The 18,776-nt window shown below is 40.7% G+C and overlaps 1 protein-coding gene across 1 annotated transcript in view; it reads left to right on the top strand.

Annotated features, from left to right (window-relative positions):
* The first annotated feature begins 955 nt into the window (after window positions 1-955).
* METAP1D (methionyl aminopeptidase type 1D, mitochondrial) overlaps window positions 956-18,776 on the top strand; it is a 75,948-nt gene continuing 58,127 nt past the window's right edge. The window contains exon 1 of the mRNA XM_045559541.1: window positions 956-1,383. Within this exon, the coding sequence (XP_045415497.1) occupies window positions 1,008-1,383 (376 nt within the window). The 5' untranslated portion in view covers window positions 956-1,007. The remainder of the gene's footprint in view (window positions 1,384-18,776) is intronic.

Below are 18,776 nucleotides of genomic sequence, written 5' to 3'. Positions count from 1 at the left end.
TAAGATTTGATGTTTATGATGAGTAGAAAAAGCAAGTCATAATAAGTATATGATTCCATTTGTTTAATAAAATACTTACACATATTTGCCTGTAAAAGGCAAAGGTCTGGAATGAGGGATACAGTAGTTGACTGGGGAGTGGGGCTGTGCAGCGTAGAGAGGGTGAGGAAGGGAATTGCACTTTTCCTTTGCTCATTTCTGATCTGTCTAGATTTTTCACTAAGTGTGTAAACTAAATTCTTAAAAACGAATTAGGAGACATCACACACATTCGAATTGCACTTTTCCTTTGCTCATTTCTGATCTGTCTAGATTTTTCACTAAGTGTGTAAACTAAATTCTTAAAAACGAATTAGGAGACATCACACACATTCCCCAAGAAACCTTATCAATCTTTACTGCATTTAAAGTCCTGAAACTATCACATTTTCGGTTTGACTGGTTCCTTTACCAGACATTCTTTGGGTATCAGGTTCTGTGCTAGGCTCGCAAGCCACCAAGATGAATAACAACTGGCTCATGGACACGATGGCATCTACCCCAGAATACAGGTAACAGGAACAACGAATTTGGTAAAATGGGCACCGTCACCAATAGGGATACATCAGCTCCCTCATTTGACCATAATTGGCCTTCGGTAGGCTTCATGTCTTGGCAGTGCAATTGGCAGGCGTCATCTTTTTATTCTTAAATGTCAAATTTAGGATTAAGACTCCAGTTAATACTGCCAAGAGGGACGTGTCCTTGGGGAAAGAGAAGTCCCCAGAACATACCCACTGGGATACCTAGAATAGATTTTGCAGCGGCACACAGATCCTATCTTGTCTGGAGTCCCTGCTGAGTAATGTAGATCCTGGGACAGCAAAGGGGCAGCTGTGACTCTGAATCAAATTTTACCTTCTAACTTAATCCAGGGAAATAATCTGTAACAGAGTGGCAGGCGATGCAAAGTGCTATGTTGAACACTAGATTGTGTTTTATTTTTTTCCGCCCAACTTCACGTTTCCATGCACCAAAATATTGATGCTATAAATATTGGATGCCACGCTTACCTGACAGGCTTCTTCCATCCCACCTGGGCGCCGGGGCTCGGAGCGAGCGCGCGAGCCGCGGCTGGAGCCCGCCTCTCGCGGCCGGAGCGGGCTCGGCCGGCCGCGGGTTCCGCTGCTTGCCCGGGTGCCGGAGCCGCTCCCCCGCCGGCGCTCCCGCAGTCGGCCCCCGGCGCGCACGCGCGCTCCCCTCTGGCGGCTTCAGCGCCTCCGGTCTTCGGCGGCGCCGCAACTGGACCGCTCCAGCGGGAGGGGCGGCGAGCGAGTGCTCGCGGCCACGTGACCGGCGCCAACATGGCGGCGCCCAGCGGCGTCCACCTGTTCGTCCGCAGAGGTAAGAGCCTGGAGGACAGCCCCACAAGGGTTCGCACGGTCGGTTGCTCGCTACGCACCCGGGTTCAAAGGGATGCACCCCCGCGCTCAGACTTCTCGGCGCCCACAAATGTACTTTCAGTCCTACGGACACTCGCAGGCACACACGACGACACAGTCACACGCCGCAGGAACACACACGCAAATTTGTTCGCTTATCACTCGCCCAGACCACATCACTGTATCGCATCTATTTGCAGTTACTCCTTGATATTTACGGGCCATTGTGTGAAGTTTTCTTCCTCCACTTAAATTGTATGATTAGTGTAACCAACATTTATTCTAGCTGCCGAGTGAGGACACCTATAGTAACTCTGAAATGCATCTGGACACCCAGTTGTCTTCTCTAAAGCTATTCTGTAGTCATGTCTTTTGGGGAACTTGCCAAATGTGATTCTCTTCCGGTGACTTAAAGTTAAGAGAAGACACGACGTCTGGGTAGTTCTAAATAGGTGTCATTCTGCTTGAGTGTTGAGATTTTAATAAATGCACAGATACTTTTGCAGCTGAATTGGGGAGATCTTTGTTGGATCTGAACTAGGTTCTGAATCGTTTTTGAGAAAAGAACTAGGAAGTTGTTTCAAAGACGGGGGACAGGAAAACTTAACTTATTTTCAGAGGCTACTTAAGTGTCAGGCATGTAGGAAGAGTGCTGTTAGGTAAATATCATTTTCATAGTAATAGCTACTGTTTATTAAGTGCCTTTTAAGCACTTTACATATGCTAGGTGCCTTTTAAAACCCAGTGAGCTAGAAATTATTCCTTCTTTGCAGACTGGAAAAGTGAGGCCAGAGAAGTTAAGTAATATGACTAAGGTCACACAGATGGTAAGAGGCAAAATGTGCATTTGAACATGACCTTAACTTTTTCTTTTTTTCTTTTTTTTTATAAGGCTCATTTATCTTTCCTGCCTGGCATGGTCTTTCCATAGAAGTCAGTGTGCAAAGTTTAGATGAGACAGGACAAGTATGATGAATGTGTATAAGAAGTGAAGAAGATGTTTTTAGAGAGGAAGAAGGTTCCTAGGCGAATAGACTTCAGTATTTCAGTGTTAGTGGAGATGAGTAAGGGGCCACAGGAAGATTTGAGGTGAGAGATGTGTAAGGAGAAGGTGATGTAGCAAGCATTTTGGACTGGTTGCATGGAAGACTGGAGGTCAACATGAAAGTGTAGCCTTATGAAAAGAGAGCCAATTTACATCTCTTAAGATCTGGGCTCCAGTCCAAACTCTATTTACTAATTAAGTTACTTTTCTGTTCCTTCTTTTCACAAGAAATAATGGTGTTTAGACTTCATTTTTGTGCACTTCAGGTAGTGGTGAGGAGGATGAGTGGGATGATGGGAAGATAGTCAAGGTAAAGGAAGATCCCAAAATCCCCTCAAACCATATGTATGTGTAAATATAGACACATGTATGTATATATGTATTTTTATGTGTATATATAAAATCTTTTGTATATTACAGAAATAACAATCTCTTCTTTCTTTTTTCTTTTCGATCACTTATGATTTTGCGATCCATAATCCATAATCCACTATAATCCATCCCACTATACCCCAAAGTGCTGCAACAAGCAAGAGATGGATCTTCTGATTAGAGGAGGAAGGGAAAATGTGTCATCAGGAAGAGATTTTAGTGATGGGAAAAGGGACCCTTTCTAGACTATCCATAGCTAGTTTTAAATTGCAGACAGATTTTCCTGCCACCTGGTACCCATCCCCCACCCCTGGATTGAAAAGGGAGGATAAATTCATGAAGACTTCTTTCTACTCACTTTTCCCTCTTCACCCATTTAGTTTGATATAAATCAATCCACTACAAGTCTTTATATACCAGGATTAATCATCAGCATCTATGTGCATCTTTCCCTTGTGCAATACAGGAAGACATTTTTTAATCTCTTAAGAAGGGCATGAAGTTTCTTTCATGATGCCTTAACTTATTGTGGCTTTAACCACAGTATACCCTATATAACAGTAGTTACCTAGCTACCTACTCCTAACTAGATTGTTAATTCTTGTTGAACAGACACTGTGTCTTATGTATCTTTCTGTCTTTACAAGCATAGTACCTGGCTAAAAGTTAAGATCATTAAAAGTATACAGAATTGAGAGGCTGTTAAGACTTGTTCTCTTTCATCATGGCCTAAGGGATTGGTAGAAATTATGAATATTGACATTAGAAAGGGGAAAAGACAGATCAGCCTTTTGGAACCAAGAGAGAAGGTAACAAGAGACTTTCAGGAACTAAAGTATTCCCAGGTATTATCATTGGCAGGAAATCCCAGACTCAAGAGCCCAGAATCCCTACCCTGGGGCGCCAGGAACTCTCTTCTAGCTTAGTCTCCCACTCCTAACCCTCACTTTACTGGAATCCCTATTCTAGTTCCTGAAGGCACAAACCAAGATTCCAGTGAGTATGGGAAAGAATGGAGAAGGCAAGTAAGGAGGCGTATTTTCTCCTTTAGGCCCTTGTTTCCTGTATGAGCGGATCTCCCCTGGATTGCCTCCTGTTTGATTTTGTCACACTTTCACTAGGCTCTTCTATCAGGTTTCTCCTGATAACTCTCCTGCTGGCTGGAATATGAGCTTCTTACAGGCAAGGATCTTACCTTCTTCATCTTAGTCTCCGTTAAGCCTGCAGTACAGTGTCTGCACCTAATAAGTACTCAATTTCATAACTAAAAGAATGGCCTTCGGATTGCAACCTCCTATGGTAGTATTTTTGAATAAAAGTTATATGGTATGTCTAAAGAGTAATTTGTCCCTAAATGTCAGTTTTCTTTACGTGGTAGGCTAAGATAGTGACTTTATTCCTGTTTGCTTGCTTGGTTGCTTGTGTGCTGGTGTGTGCACGCACGCTCTCTCTTTCTCTCATTCCACCTCCCTCCAAGAATAATTTAAGGCAATTTTACTTTTGCCCACCTTTTTTGGCAACTGTGAGAATTTCATTTTCATTCCAGGTAATTTGAATTGTGAGTTAGACTTTTTGGAGATAATTAGAAAAAAGAGGTTGGAACAGGGAAGGGAAGAATCTAAAGGAGACGTACTTGAGGTTTGAGCACTGTAGCCCTGGGAGAGATGAGATGAAGGAAGCTGATGGAAGTAAACCCTTGGACCTAAGCTCTATCCTGCTGTCTGTCCTTCCATAGTCCATTTGGAGGGAGCTGAAGCTAGTGAGGGGAGAGGCAGTGGACTGTGGCAAGCCCTGCAGAAAGTCTAAGCAGAAAGGCCCAGTTGGTTGGTGTGTGAAATAGTTTGGCCTTTCCAGAGGGAAGCCTCTATCAAGGTGTAAAGTATGCATAATTTTTACCTAACAGGTCTGCTTCTAGGAATTTATCCTAAGAAAACAAAAGGTTGAGTGTGCAAAGATGGATAAGTAAGACTGTAACTTTGTATTAATAATAAGTGGGAAATAGTGGACAGAATCTGAAATGTCCATTGGTAAGAGAATGGCTAAATAAATTATGGTTCATCCATGCGGTGGAATGCTATGCAGCCATTAAAAAAGATTATGTAGATGTACTGTAGATTTATAGTCATTGACATGTATTGAAGGAAAAAAAAGGCAAAGTATAGAACAGTATATCCCACTTATGTAAAATTACATATCTATGTTTCTTAAGGCGTATGTATGCATAAAGAGATCTGGAATGATGTTCATCCAAATAGTCATAGCTGTTATTTCTAGATGATCGGATTGAATTTATCTTTACTTTCTTTATATTTGATATGTGTGAATTTTATATACTGAGCAGATAGCATTTTTATTACCTAAAAAGGTAATTTCTTTTTTAGTATAAAAAATTGAATTAAAAGGCATTGACAGCATAAATATGTTCCTTTGTGATTACTTCATTATTTTATGTGAGAATAACTTTTCCCATTTAGAGATGATTACTATTCGTTTCCATTTTGTTTTGTTTTTCATTTCTTAAAATATTGTACCTATGTGTAAATCGTTTTATTAAAATGTGTGACAATGTGTACTCTTTTATTAGTCAACAAATTTTTCACTGGTACTAGTTTAAAAATCCTTTATATATATTATGTTTCTCAAAATTATTAAGAAAAATCCAAAAATAAGTAAAGCTTAAGCTCTATATTTTACTATGATGGCTTATGGAAAGGCCAGATTTTTAACAATGTTATTATGTTTTTGGAGGAAGAATTAGGGGAGTAGGTTAACAAGAAAACAAATATTTTATTGTCATTATTAAAAAAAAAAGGCATTGAATGTTTGAGTGGAACCAGACCCACAGGGAAATATCTTTTACTGTGCATATTCTCTGCAACAAAGCAAAATATCTATGTAATTTGTAACATAGGAAAGGAACATCTTTAAGATTTCCTTGATCAAAGAATGGTAAATGTAAATATATTCATTACTATTATATAATTTAAGATACATATAATGCTACTAATATTTTATTTACTTACTTTTATTTTAATAAATATAAAAAATATTGAAAAGTGCTTTTGTTCACTTGTGGTCATAGATTCCTCCAATGAGAATTCTCTTACCTTAGTGGTTTTCTAAAAATTTAGTAGGGGAGGGGCTGTTGTACATCATGAATTAAGTACTTTAAACTTTGTCAACTGACCTGAGATCCTTGCTATCTTGTATAGATTCCGTAGGAAAATGTATACTCAATTTTGCCAAGGCAACTTAGAATTAAACTTTTGGAATACAATTTGTGGGTTATTTGGAAAATGCTAAATTTTTTGTGTGTGTGAGACTGAGTCTCCCTCTGTTGCCCAGGCTAAAGTACTGTGGCATCAGCCTAGCTCACGGTAACCTCAAACTCCTGAGCTCAAGCAATCCTCCTGCCTCAGCCTCCTGAGTAGCTAATTGGGACTACAGGTGTGTGTTGCCATGCCTGGCTAATTTTTCTATTTTTAGTAGAGACAGGGTCTTGCTCTTGCTCAGGCTGTTCTTGAGCTCCTGACCTCAAGCAATCCTCCCATCTCTGCCTCCCAGAGTGCTAGGATTACAGGCATGAGCCACCGCACCCAGCCAGAAAGTGCTAATGTTGATAAGGAGCTTCCTATTTATTACTTAAACTATATTTCTATTGGTAGCCAGAGAATGGAAGTGGAGTTTTACTGTACAGTATTTTTTAACAAATTTATTCCAACTGTATTATAGTATGGCTTGTGACTACATAGATTAAGACATGCTTACAAGCAAATTATGGTCCTAAAGTCATAAGTGTTCCTAAAGCCATATGTACTTGTATGTTTTTTCCTCTGCTTGAAACAGCTTTCTATAACACAAATAGCTCCTGCCTTTCATTGAAGTTATGAAATTTCAATGCATAGTACAGGGCATGTAGACTCTCAGTGATGAATGCTTTGCAGTCATTTAAAAAATGATGTTGACCTATATTTGTTGACATGGAATGATGTCCACAAAATATATTATTTGGGAAGAGCAAGTTAAAGAACAATATAATACAGTCCCATTTTGTAAAATCAAATACCGATATCTCCATTTGTGTCTATGTGTCTCTTAACCTTATGACATGAACATGGAGAGACTGGCATACACCTAAATATTCATGGTGTTTATGAAATGTTGACTTTCCCCAAGCATTGGAAATCAGTGAAAATGCAGAGTGGATACTGCATATCTTAGGGAACTTGGCAAAGATGGGGGAAGTATTATATGTACACAGAGCTTCATTTGAGCAACATCTTGTTTTACAGTTAAAGCAGCTTGTTCTTGTGGAGATTGATTTTCTTTTTTAGCTTTTGAATATGGAGAATGTTAATACAAAAGCAGAGAGAACAGTATAATGAACTCCCACATATCCATCTTCTAGTTACAATAGTCATCACCTTATGGCCACTTTTGTTTCAACTATACCCCCAGCCATTTCACCTCCCCACAGCTGGGTTATTTTAAAGCATATCCCAGATATCATTTTATTTTATCTGTACATTTTTCATCATGTATCTCTAAAAGATAAGGAGGCTTTTTTCCCTTCATATATTGTACTTTTCATTTCTAGAATTTCCATTTGATTCTTTTTTGTATAGTTTCCATCTCTGTGTTGAGATTTCCCACCTGTTCACTCATTATGTTCATCTTTTCCTTTAAATATTTGAATACACATACTTAGAACAGCTGTTTTAAAGTCCTTGTCTGTTAATTCTATCATCTGGGTCATCTCAGGGTCTATTTATGTTTTATTTATTGGCTTTTTTTTCTTGATTGTATGTTACTTTTTTTTTTTTTGCTTCATGTGTCATGTAATAATTGTATAAGTGACATAATGGATCATATCTTGGCAGACATTTTGTTGTTTTTTTTTTAAATACATTGAGTGTTCCAGCAAGCAGTTTGTTAAATCTGTTTGATTCTACCAGGCTTAGTTTTTTTATTCTTTGTTAGGATGGATCAATTTGTGTTTTGCGTTTAGTCCTAGGAGGTAGCCCTTAGTCTGGTGTGGAGGTCAGCAAACTTTTTCTGTAAAGGGCCAGATAGTAAATATCTTAGGCTTTTGCAGGCCATACAGTCTCTCTTGCAACTACTCAACTCTGCCACTGTAGTGCAAAAGCAGCATAGATAGTTCATAAAGAAATGAGCATAGCTATATTCCCATAAAACTTTATTTACAAAAACAGGCAGCAAACCAGATTTGGCCTGCAGGGGCCTTAATTTGCCCACCCTTGCTCTGCTAGTGCATGGTTCTTACTCTAAGGAATCATCTTTTTGAGGTCTCAGTTGAATGCCAGAAGGGCTCAGTGAGGTCTGTCTACTCTGGTTGGACTAAGACTCCAACTTCTCCCAGCACTGGAATCTCCATTCAGCTCTCAGCCTGCAGCAGATGCTGTCTGGTAGACCTTGTGGAGTGTCACCCAGCTCTTGGATGACTCTTTTCCAGTACACTACCACACAGATTCTAGCTGCTTCAGCAGCTGGACCTCTCTTCTCTGACTCCTTAGCTAAGCAGCAAGACACTGTGCTCTGCCTGGGCCCCACCCCCGATGCCACAGTTGGGAAGGTTTTCCCAGGCAGAAATCTGGGGCCAATGTGGGCTCACGTTGTGTGCTGTTTTCATTTAAGACTCACTGTCCTGCATTGCCTGATATCCAATGCCCAAAACCAGTTGCTTCACATGTTTTGTCTAGATGCTTAAGGCATGAGGGAATTCCAGTACCAGTTATGCCATCATGCATAGAAGAGGATGTCAGTTTTTTAAAAAATCTATTATGTTTACATTCCCTGTTTGTTTTTCCTTTTTTCTTGAAATTTATTTTTTGAAGCAACTGGTTAATCTGTTGGCCATATGGAGTGTTCCAATTTCTGGATTTTGCTGATTGCATTATATCCCACTGGTCTCACTGAAGATGTTCCTCCGTAAACTGGCAGTTAGATCCAAGGCCTGACTTGATTTAGGTTAGACTTTTTTTTTTTTTTTTGTAAAAGTACTTAATAGGTGGTGTTGCTTTTTGTGACATTAGTGGCCATTTGTGATCATTACCTGGCTCCAGTAATTCATTAGGAGTTTACAAAATGATATAATATTTTAATTTAGTTAGTCCTTCTTCATTTTTCAGCTAGAAAATATCTACAAAGAGAAACTTTCTCATCAAGTATTTGATTATCCTACTAGGCCCTATCTTGGCAGGGAAAGTTAAATGCTTCATTAGGTCTCTTTATTTACCAGTTTTTAAAATACTGTAGTCCCCCCTTATCTGTGGCAGATTTGTTCCAAGACCCCCAGTGGATGCCTGAAACCTCAAGTATTACCAAACCCTGTATATATTGTACTATGTTTTTTTTCTACACATATGCCTATGATAAAGTTTAATTTATAAGTTAGGCACAGTAAGAAAGTAACAACAATAACTAATAATAAAATAGAACAATTATAACAATATACTATAATAAAATTTATGTAAATATCATCTTTCTCTCAACATACCTTATTGTACTTTACTCACCCTTCTTCTTGTGGTGATGTGAGATGATAAAATGCCTATATGATGAGATGAAATGAGGTGAAGGATGTAGGCATTGTGACTTAGCATTAGGCTATTACTGACTTTATGATTGTATATTAGAAGGAGGATCATCTGCTTTGGGTGATCTAGGATCATGCAGCCATGATGATTTCAATGGTTGGTTGTCAGGAGCAGAGGACAGGCGAGTAGCATACAGGGCGTGGGTCTGATAGATAAAGGGAAGATTCACATCTTGGACAGGATGGAGTGGGCCAGTGAGAGACTTCATCACACTACTCAGAATGGCATGCAATTTAAAACTTATGAATTGTTTATTTCTGGAATTTTCTATTTAATATTTTCAGACTTTGGTTGACCTTGGGTAACTGAAATCTTCTAAATCAAAACCACAAATAAAGGGAAGACTACTGTAACAAGTTTATCTTCTGAGAGTAACCAGTGAGTTCTATATGGATTAATTTTTAATTGTGTATCTACTTCTTTAATTTTCTGGAAGTATGGGAGAGGATTGTGGAATGTTGAAATCCTGAAGTAGGATTGCACGATTCAAGATAGAATAGCAAAAGCTGTTGACGGAAGTAGCATTTTTAAAAATGGAATTTGAAAATTCTTACTATTAATATAACTTAATTTTAGAGGGAAAGATTGTAGGGTAAGAGAAGATTGAGTACCCTCCAGAGCTTATTGCAGGTTGGGTCTCAGGGTATTAGGCATTCACATTATAACAAGATGCTCATTCCTGGATATAGTGAAATGTCAGACCTTGTGCTTAGAATAAATATAACTATGAATCTTAACATCCATGGGGTGATTGTATATAAGATGACAAGGCAATTGGGTAAAGATCTGGTTTTGAACCCTGTCCCTACAAATTATTATTACATGAATTGAAAAAGTAACTTAATTTTCCACTCAACTTTGTAATGAACCTAAAACTATTCTGAAAAATAAAGTCTATTTTTAAAAAAGTAATTAAAGGTGAAAGCACCTAGCATAAGAAATGCCTTTTTCCACTTATCAGATGTGCCTCTTATGGTCCTGTCTCTGTCCTCTATTGGTGGAAGCAATCACAAGGTAGCCCAGATTCAGGGGAGGGGACATAGAGCCCCTATCGGTGGGATAAGGGTAGAAGAATCTTGACACTCTAAGGCTGTTTCCTGAATGTGGTGGAGAGAGAGTGAATTAGCTCCCAAAAGACATGCAACATTTTGTGTATATGAACATTTCCCTGAGGGAAAATATGCTTGGCTTTCATTAATTCCTGAAAGTAAGATATATTTTTTTTAAAAAATTAGCATCTCCCATTAAGTATGAAAATTCTTCGATACTTTCTCCCATCAAGCAGTGAATCTGTTCCCTCCCCTGAATCTAGACTGTCTTATGACAGCTTCAACCAAATGAGTATGGGGGAGGCGATGCTGTGTGACTTGCAAAGCTGTCCTAAAAGGGGATGCAGCTTCTTCTCTGTTCCCTGGAACCCTCATGCTCAGAGCATGAGCTGCCTTGGGAGAAACCCAGCTACCCTGAGGCTGCCATGCCACTGGGAGAGGCCATATGAAGGTACTCCAGTCAGGAGTCCTGGGCATTAGGTCATCCATCCCAGGCCCCAGACATATAAGTGAATAAACCTTCAGAGGGTTCCAGCTCCCAGCCGTTGAGTTACTCCCGTCCTTCCAGTCTTCTTGACTGAGGCCTTAGACTCATGCAGCCTCAGACATTCATTTCTGAATTTTTGATCCATATAAGCCATGAGCACAATAAAATGGTTGGATTTTTTTTATACCTTTAAGTTTTCGGTAATTGTTACACAGCATTAGTAACTGGAACAGTATAGTGTCTTATAAGTAGTAACAATTATTTTTCAGTGGCAAATCCAAAGAACCACTTGCAGAGAACACCTGTGGGCAGTAACAAAATGTCTCCCCAAAATTTGGAGTCACCTCTACAACAAAGTATGGCTTCTTACCAGATATTTATCATTTTTTCACAGTCTACATGAAGTTTAGGAGTCATTTTTATCATGTGATATTGTTTCGTATCACAGCTGATGTTTTACCTTTACCAGGTTTCCAGGGCAACTGAGCTAGAAAGTTAACCCAAGGTCAGATTTGTCCATAAAGAAGTATCCATTTAGAAAAGCAAGGTAGCAATATTAATATTGGGCAAAATAGCATTTATGACAAAAAAGCATCAAATAGAAGAAAGGGGTTCGTGGATTTTTTTCTGTGTCTACTTTCACTATCCCCTTAATGTTCTCATGAGTCTAATGGCTCTAAACAACATCCATTAAACTGCTGACTCCCAAATTTATGCCCCTAGCCAAGACCTTTGTCCTAAATTCCAGACTCATACATCCATCTGCCTACTGAACATTTCCACTTGATGTTTTAATAGACATCTCAAAATCAACGTGTCCAAAACTCCAAAAGTGGACTTCTAATCTCCTCCCTCCCCCCTAAAATTTGCTCCACTCCAAAGATATCCCCACCTTAGTTGTTGGCAAGTTTGTCCTGTCAGTTTCTCAGACCATAAACCTTCAAATCATCCTCAATTCCTTTCTTTCTCTCACTCTGCATTCAATATGTTGAGAAATCATTTTGGATCTACCTTTAAGATATACCCAGATATTCAAGCATTTTTTGTCGCCCCAACTGTTACCACCTGATTTGAGCCACTGTCATATCTGGCCTGGGTTACTATATAGCTTCCTTCTGGCCTTGCTCCTAACTTGCCCTCTATACTCCATCCTCAAGACCGCAGCCAGTCTCTGTTACAAATGTAAGTCAGATCATGTCCTTCTTCTGCTCAAAACCTAGTTCACTCAGAGTAAACCCAATTCCTTATAATGTCCTGTAAGGTCCTGCTCATAGCACTTACTGCTTTTTAGCATGATCCTTCAAGCCTATTGTCTGTTGGGACTCTCTACACTAGAGTGCGAGTTCCACAAGGAGGAGGATTTTTGTATGTTTTGTTCTCTGATTTATCCTGAGCATCTGGAACAATGCCTGGCACATAATAAGCATTCAGTAAAGATGTTTTGAATGAATGAATGAATGAATGAATAAAAAGTGGCTAGTTAACGGTGATGTAATAAAGTTATTAGTAATGAACCTTTGTGAATCAAATAACATGTTGAAATACATAAAGCAAGAGCTATTAGAAATAAAAGCAAAAATGGATAAAACCATAAGTATAGTGGAAAACTTTAGCATGCCTCTAAGAATTTGGCAATTTAAGGAGACATAATAAAGTTATTGATGTTCAGAATGTTATAATTATTATAGTAAATTTGATTTAGTATTGAATTTGGTACCTTGGATTAAAGATTATTTTTTACAAATACACATGAAATAGGAAAAAACTTGTTATGTCACTAAAAGCCTCTAGAGAGAAAAAGGTTATAAACCACATTCTCTGACCACAAAGCATTAATGCACAAAATTAATGGGAAGAGAGAATATGTTTGACCTAAGTGTTGTGGAAACACAAAAAGAACCTAGATGTGCAGTTTACACTGTACTGGCCTTGGACTACATGGTTCTTGTCCTCCACAAGTTCACAGTCCTTTGGGGGAATCAGACATGTAAATCAATTATTGCAACAGAGTAAGGTGGATGCACAGGTAGACATAAGCAGACAGTGCAATGGGATCATCCAGTAGAGACTGAGGAGTCAGCTTCACAGAGGAGATGAAGACTGGCCCGAGCCTGAGTCCTTTCTTTCGAGTCCTGGGCTTGGTCAGGGGAAGAAGTCTGGACAGAGAGGGCCTCTGGTCCATAGGCAGGGGGAGAAGTGAGAGCATATGTAGCCTTCTGGGATCTCTGCTAGTTTAACATGGCAGGCAAGTAGGGTGAGAGCTAGCAAGTAGCCAGAGAGGAGGTTGGAGGTAACTGCTTTTGACAGCAGAATATACAGGATTTGGGGATCACCTGAATGGAACAGTGGAGGCATGAAGGGGTGAAGCTAGGCAGACGCCTATTCCCTTAGGGTTGGAGGAAATGATAGATATGCTTGCAGATAGTTTTTCATGTGGGAGAGGGCACAGAAAATTGAAGAAGCTCCTTGTCCCCAGTGACTTCTATTTCTTGCTCTACATTTTTGCGGCGATTAGAGATGAAAAATGATGAGGAAGGGGATTGGGAAATAGGAGAAGAAACTGATAAGGGGGAAGTAGAAGGATTGTTTGCACAGCAGAGCTGAGACCCAAGTGGCATTAGAGGCAGCGTATTTGTAGTGACCCCATTCATTGCCTTTGTGTGACTTTCTCCAAATGGACACCACCCTGGATGTGTAAAAGAGTGGAGGTGGATGGTTGGATTGCCTGGAATTTTCCAGATGGATACATTAGGACCAGGGAGTAACAGAGGCAGGGGGTTGGCAAGAGGAGGATTGAACTAACGAATCACAGAGTGTACCTGGGCTGGAAACTTCATAAGGACATAGACTATGTCTGTTTTGTTTGTATTTGCATCCTTCATTGTTAAAATGAATAACCTGGAGGGCAGAAGAAGTCAAAAGAGAAGAAGCTGGTAGTTTGGGGAAAAAGGAGTTGTCCAAAGATGAGAATTTCCAGTGAGGTCAAAGAATAGAAATCATGGGAAGCAGGAGTGAGAGAACCAGAAGGGTGAGGTAGGGTCTGGAGTTTCATGGTGGAGGTGACTCTGAACTGGGGCAAACAGTTTTTAGTTTAATTGGAGAAAGCAGCCTCATCTGTGTAATAATGCAGAGCAGTATGGTAGTGCTCTGGGAATAAGAGGAGGGAAAGATAACTTGGGCCTGGAGTGCTCACTCCACAGAAGAAACGGGAGTTGAATTAGACCGGGAAGGATGAGTAAGGCGGTCAGGAAGGGGCTGTGGAGGGCATCCAACAGGGAGGAGGCAGAGCAGGGGGAGCAAAACCATGTGGGTCAGAAGTCAAGACATGTTTGGTGGGTTTTGGACTGGAGAGCTTCGTGAGAGCTGAGAGTTTGTGTAGAGGAGTCATAGGAGATGAAGACTGATATCACAGGATCACGTTGTGGAGAACCAGCTTAGGGTTTATCTTCTAGGCAGCAGAGACCAGTGAAGGTTTTCGACAAGCAAGTGAAGTGGGCTCTCCATTCTAACCTGCTGCTGGCGTGTTCTGGGTGTATTAGGAGAGAAGGCCATTGCAGTCAGCGGGAAGAGAGTGGCAGGAATAAAGTGAGGGGCCTGGACTAGTGTAGTGACTGCGGGGTGGAAAGGCAGAGATGGATGCAAGAGAAATGGTGCAGAGGAGAAATCATCAGGATCTGGTGACTTGTTGGAAAGGGGACCTGAGGATGGAGAGGAGCCTTTGAAGCAGAAAAGAAGGAGTTGGCAGAACCGAGAGCCTAGTCAGGAAAGAGTCTCAGGAGGAAGTTTTGGGATGACTGAGTAAAGATCAGTGATTTGGCCACTAGGAGATGATAGTGACTTGGACCAAAATTTAGCAATAACAGGAACTAATTATGAACGGTGATCATTGGTGATAGTTGTAGAGAACAATGGAGGTGTTTTGTCCCTTTTTGTTTTTTTAAATATTAATAACTTTTTTGAGCTGTAATTCACAGACTGTACAATTGACCTATTTGAGGTATATAAATTCAGTGGTTTTTAATATATTCACAGAGTTGTGCAGCCATCACCACAATTAATTTTACATTTTCATCACTCCAGAAAGAAAGCTCTTACCCATAGCAGTCACTCCCCAATACCCGCACCTCCTCCAGCCTTGGGCAACCACCAATCTTTCTGTTTCTATAGATTTACCTCTTCTGGACATTTCATATAATGGAAGCATACAACATGCAGTCTTTTGTGCCTGGCGTCTTTCACTTAGCATGAAGTTTTCAAGATTCATCCCTATTGTAGCATGTATCAGTACTTCATTCTTTTTTATTGCTGAATAATATTCCACTGTAGGAATGGATCGAATTTTGTTTACCCCTTCACCAGTTGATGGACATTTGGGTTATTTCCACTTTTTAGCTCTTGTGAATAATGCTGCTGTGAACACTTGTGTACAAGTTTTTTGTGGGCATATGTTTTGTTTTGTTTTTGAAATAGAGGCCCTGGCTATGTTTAGAAGCAGAGAGAAGGAAAGAAGCTGGTAAGGAAAAAGGGCCGCAGGCAATCCTGGAAATTAGGAGGCTTCCCAGAGAGACAGCAGACCTGAAAGAGATGGGAAGGAATGGAGGGAGGAGGTGGGGGGGGAAGGTTCCTCTTGGAAGTGGGGAGGGGGCCTCTCCCTCTGAGGCAAGAATGAAGGAAGAATAGAAATTTCTTTTTCTAGGGATAAAAATACTTCAAAAATATATTTTCTGATTATAAAAGTAATACAAGGAAAGCCGTGCTAAAAATGTGAGTCAAGTCAGGCTTCTTAGGTTTGAATCCTGATACTGCAGCTTACTAGTTGTAGATCCCTCAAGCCCTGGACTCATTAGTTTACCTCTCTAAGCTTCAGTTTCTTCATTTGTAAAATGGAGGTGAGAATACCTACTTTACTGGGCTATTATGAGGCTTAGAAGAAATCATGGCTGCACAGTTGTGTCAGTTACCTATTAGTGTATAACAAATTATCCCCAGACAACAAACACTTAAGTCACAGTCTCTGAGGGCTGGGGATTTAGGGGTGGCTTAGGTAGGTACCTCTGGCTCAGAATCACTCATGAGGTTGCCGTGGTGCTGCTGGCTGGAGCTGTAGTCACCCCACGACTTACCCGGGGCTGAAGGACCACATCCAAGCTCACTCACGTGGCTGTTGGCTGGAGACCAGTTTTTTGCCACCAGTGCCTCTCTACAGGCCTGCTCACAGCATAGATAGAGCTCATGATTCGAGACAGAGAACCAGAGTGCACATGACAGAAGCCACAGTCTTTTATAACCAAACTTCAGAAGCGACTTCCTGTCACTTCTGTCATATGCTATTGATCACACAGACCAGTACAGTGTGGCAGGGACTGGATCAGGGTGTGAATATCAGGGACTGATAGCTGGGCTGTGGGGGCTGCCTTGGAGGCCAACTACTACAACATCACTTAGCACTGTACATGACACATAAGCCCACAATAACTATTCACAGTGGCAGTGCTGAGACAGAGAAATGAGAGTAAATATCAACCACCATTTAGATAAAAAGAGTAGGCTTTTTTAAAGTGATTTTTTTCTTCTTAAGGAAGGCTGCTAGTAATATGACTAAGATTTTTAAAAATTTCTACCATATCCACAAGAGAAAATTTATTAATTACTGAAATACTATCTTAGGAAAATTAACTTTTGCTATCCCTTTTATCACTCATATTTGGAGTATATATATCACAACCTTGTTTCCCTTCATTCAACTCAGTGTTGTGATAATTCTGAATTTGGGGCCTCACACACCCTGTCTGTGCGATCAGTAAGATTTTGATTTTCCTGTAAGATCAAATAGAAATAGATCAGGAGTGAAAAGAACACGCTGGCCGTATTCCTCACATACTGCCCAATGCTGCTGAATACCAGCCCCTCCAAGAACCGATATTTCAAAAGACAACTCCTCTTTGTTGTCTCTGTCATTTCCCCGCTATGTTGTGCTCTGTGCATGGCTGTAGGGCACTGCCAGCGCAGGGGTGCTGCCATCAGAAAAGTGAGTGAGCGACAGTGCAGGGAGAAGGCTGTGCCAGGGCCAGCGGGCAGGAGACAGCACAAACAGCTAGATAGCAGTGTGGTGGCCTCGCTGTGGGGTGGAGCGTGGGGAAGGTTATCAGTTACCTGGATTAAAAAAAAAAGGGTGCCCTTGAACCTGTCTGTCACAAGTCACTTTTCAGCAAAGCCTTCCAACTCGGGGCAAGGACATCTTGCATATTAAAGGAAAATCACAGCTGCTGAGGAGAATCTTACAAAGTCACTTTAGGTAGATTAGTACTTCGTGGTAGCTTCTTTTACAAGGGTCAGATTAATTTTCTAATGCTGTTTTCTACTTTAATGTTACTGCTTTAATCATTAGAATACCACTAGTTCCTTCAGGCAATAGGAAGCTATTGAAGATTTAATGAGATTCATATTGCTTATGCTTAAATGTTGATGACTTCCTGCATGCATATTAATCACTCCTGACCTTGATCTCAAATTCCTCCCCAGTACAAATTCTCATCAAGCATACCTACTAGATCTCTCAGAGTTCACTGACTACCTGGTTTGTTTCCAAAAATACGTAAAAGAACCTTAAGTCTAATGTTCAGTGTGTCAGATTTTCAGTACCCTCGTCTGACTTGTCTTCCAGATCTCCTGGTGACTGTAAATCTGGGAAATTTAGGGGGAGAAAAATCAGTAACTCTTAACAGGGGAGTTAGCCTCGTTTGAAAGACTGTTCTGTGCAGCAGACCTTGAAAACGCCTAATTGGTTGTCTAGGTCAGTACGTCCAAATGGCAACTCTTAGAGCCCATCCAGGCCACAGAGCATTTCGGAGTGGCTTGTGTGCACTCCGGCTGTTGAGCAGCAGGACTCGGCCTCTGTCCTCTGCTTCGTTGGCCCCATCCTTTAGTTCCAGCCCACCCCCTCCTGCCTCAGAGGCCTGGGAAACCCCTGCTGGCCACCTGGTGTCCTCATGCCCAGCATCTATGCACCTGCCCCAATTGTCCCCTCAGCCATCCTTGGCAGATTTCCCGACCAACAGTTTCAGGAGTTGGAGAACGTGAGAGAAGAGGTGACAGGTCTCTGGAGTTTGAGGGGACATGTAAGTGCGAGTGGAGCAGTGTGGGGGGTGGGGAGTGGAGAGGAGCACGTCAGCTGACAAGAGAATAAACGTGTGAGAACGTGAGCGTGAGGCATGCATGCCGTGAGACAGGATGGCAGGGGAAGTAGGTAAGGAGGCAAAGGAGCTTGCCATGGTGATGCCAGTCACTGAGATGAGGAACAAAAGAGGCAAATTTGTGTGTGAAAGAGGCCACACGTGAGAGAATGGACAGAGCAGAACAACAGCCCTGCCGCATGCCATTGGGAGACCCCGTCTGACAGAGCATTTTTTTCCTCTTTGTAAATATATTTATAACAAAAACATTTATTATTATAAAAAGGTAAACCACAAATAAATATACACTTAGCACATTACGTTACATTGGGATTATTTTAGGGTGTCTCAAATGCATAGTCATTTGATTCAGAATCGGAGCCTGCTGGATGGCATGTTGAGTGTTTTAAATGAGGCCTGTCCCAACCACGAAGGTGGACAGTACTGGTTTTGATGACTGTAAGTGCTTGCTACTCACTTTTTAAAAGTCAGTAATTTTTGCATATAGCTAGTTTTTCATCTTTTTAAAGCAGGTAATTTTCTGTGGAAAGTCAACCGTATAGGTGAGAAGATATCCATTTTGCAAAGGAGTTTTTTCTTTTTTAATGATCAA

This window comes from Lemur catta, chromosome 8 (assembly GCF_020740605.2).
Source record: "Lemur catta isolate mLemCat1 chromosome 8, mLemCat1.pri, whole genome shotgun sequence".
In the NCBI taxonomy this organism is placed as follows: Eukaryota; Metazoa; Chordata; class Mammalia; order Primates; family Lemuridae; genus Lemur; species Lemur catta.
Note: the sequence above shows the minus strand (reverse complement) of the source record. Positions and strands in the feature narration are given on the sequence as shown.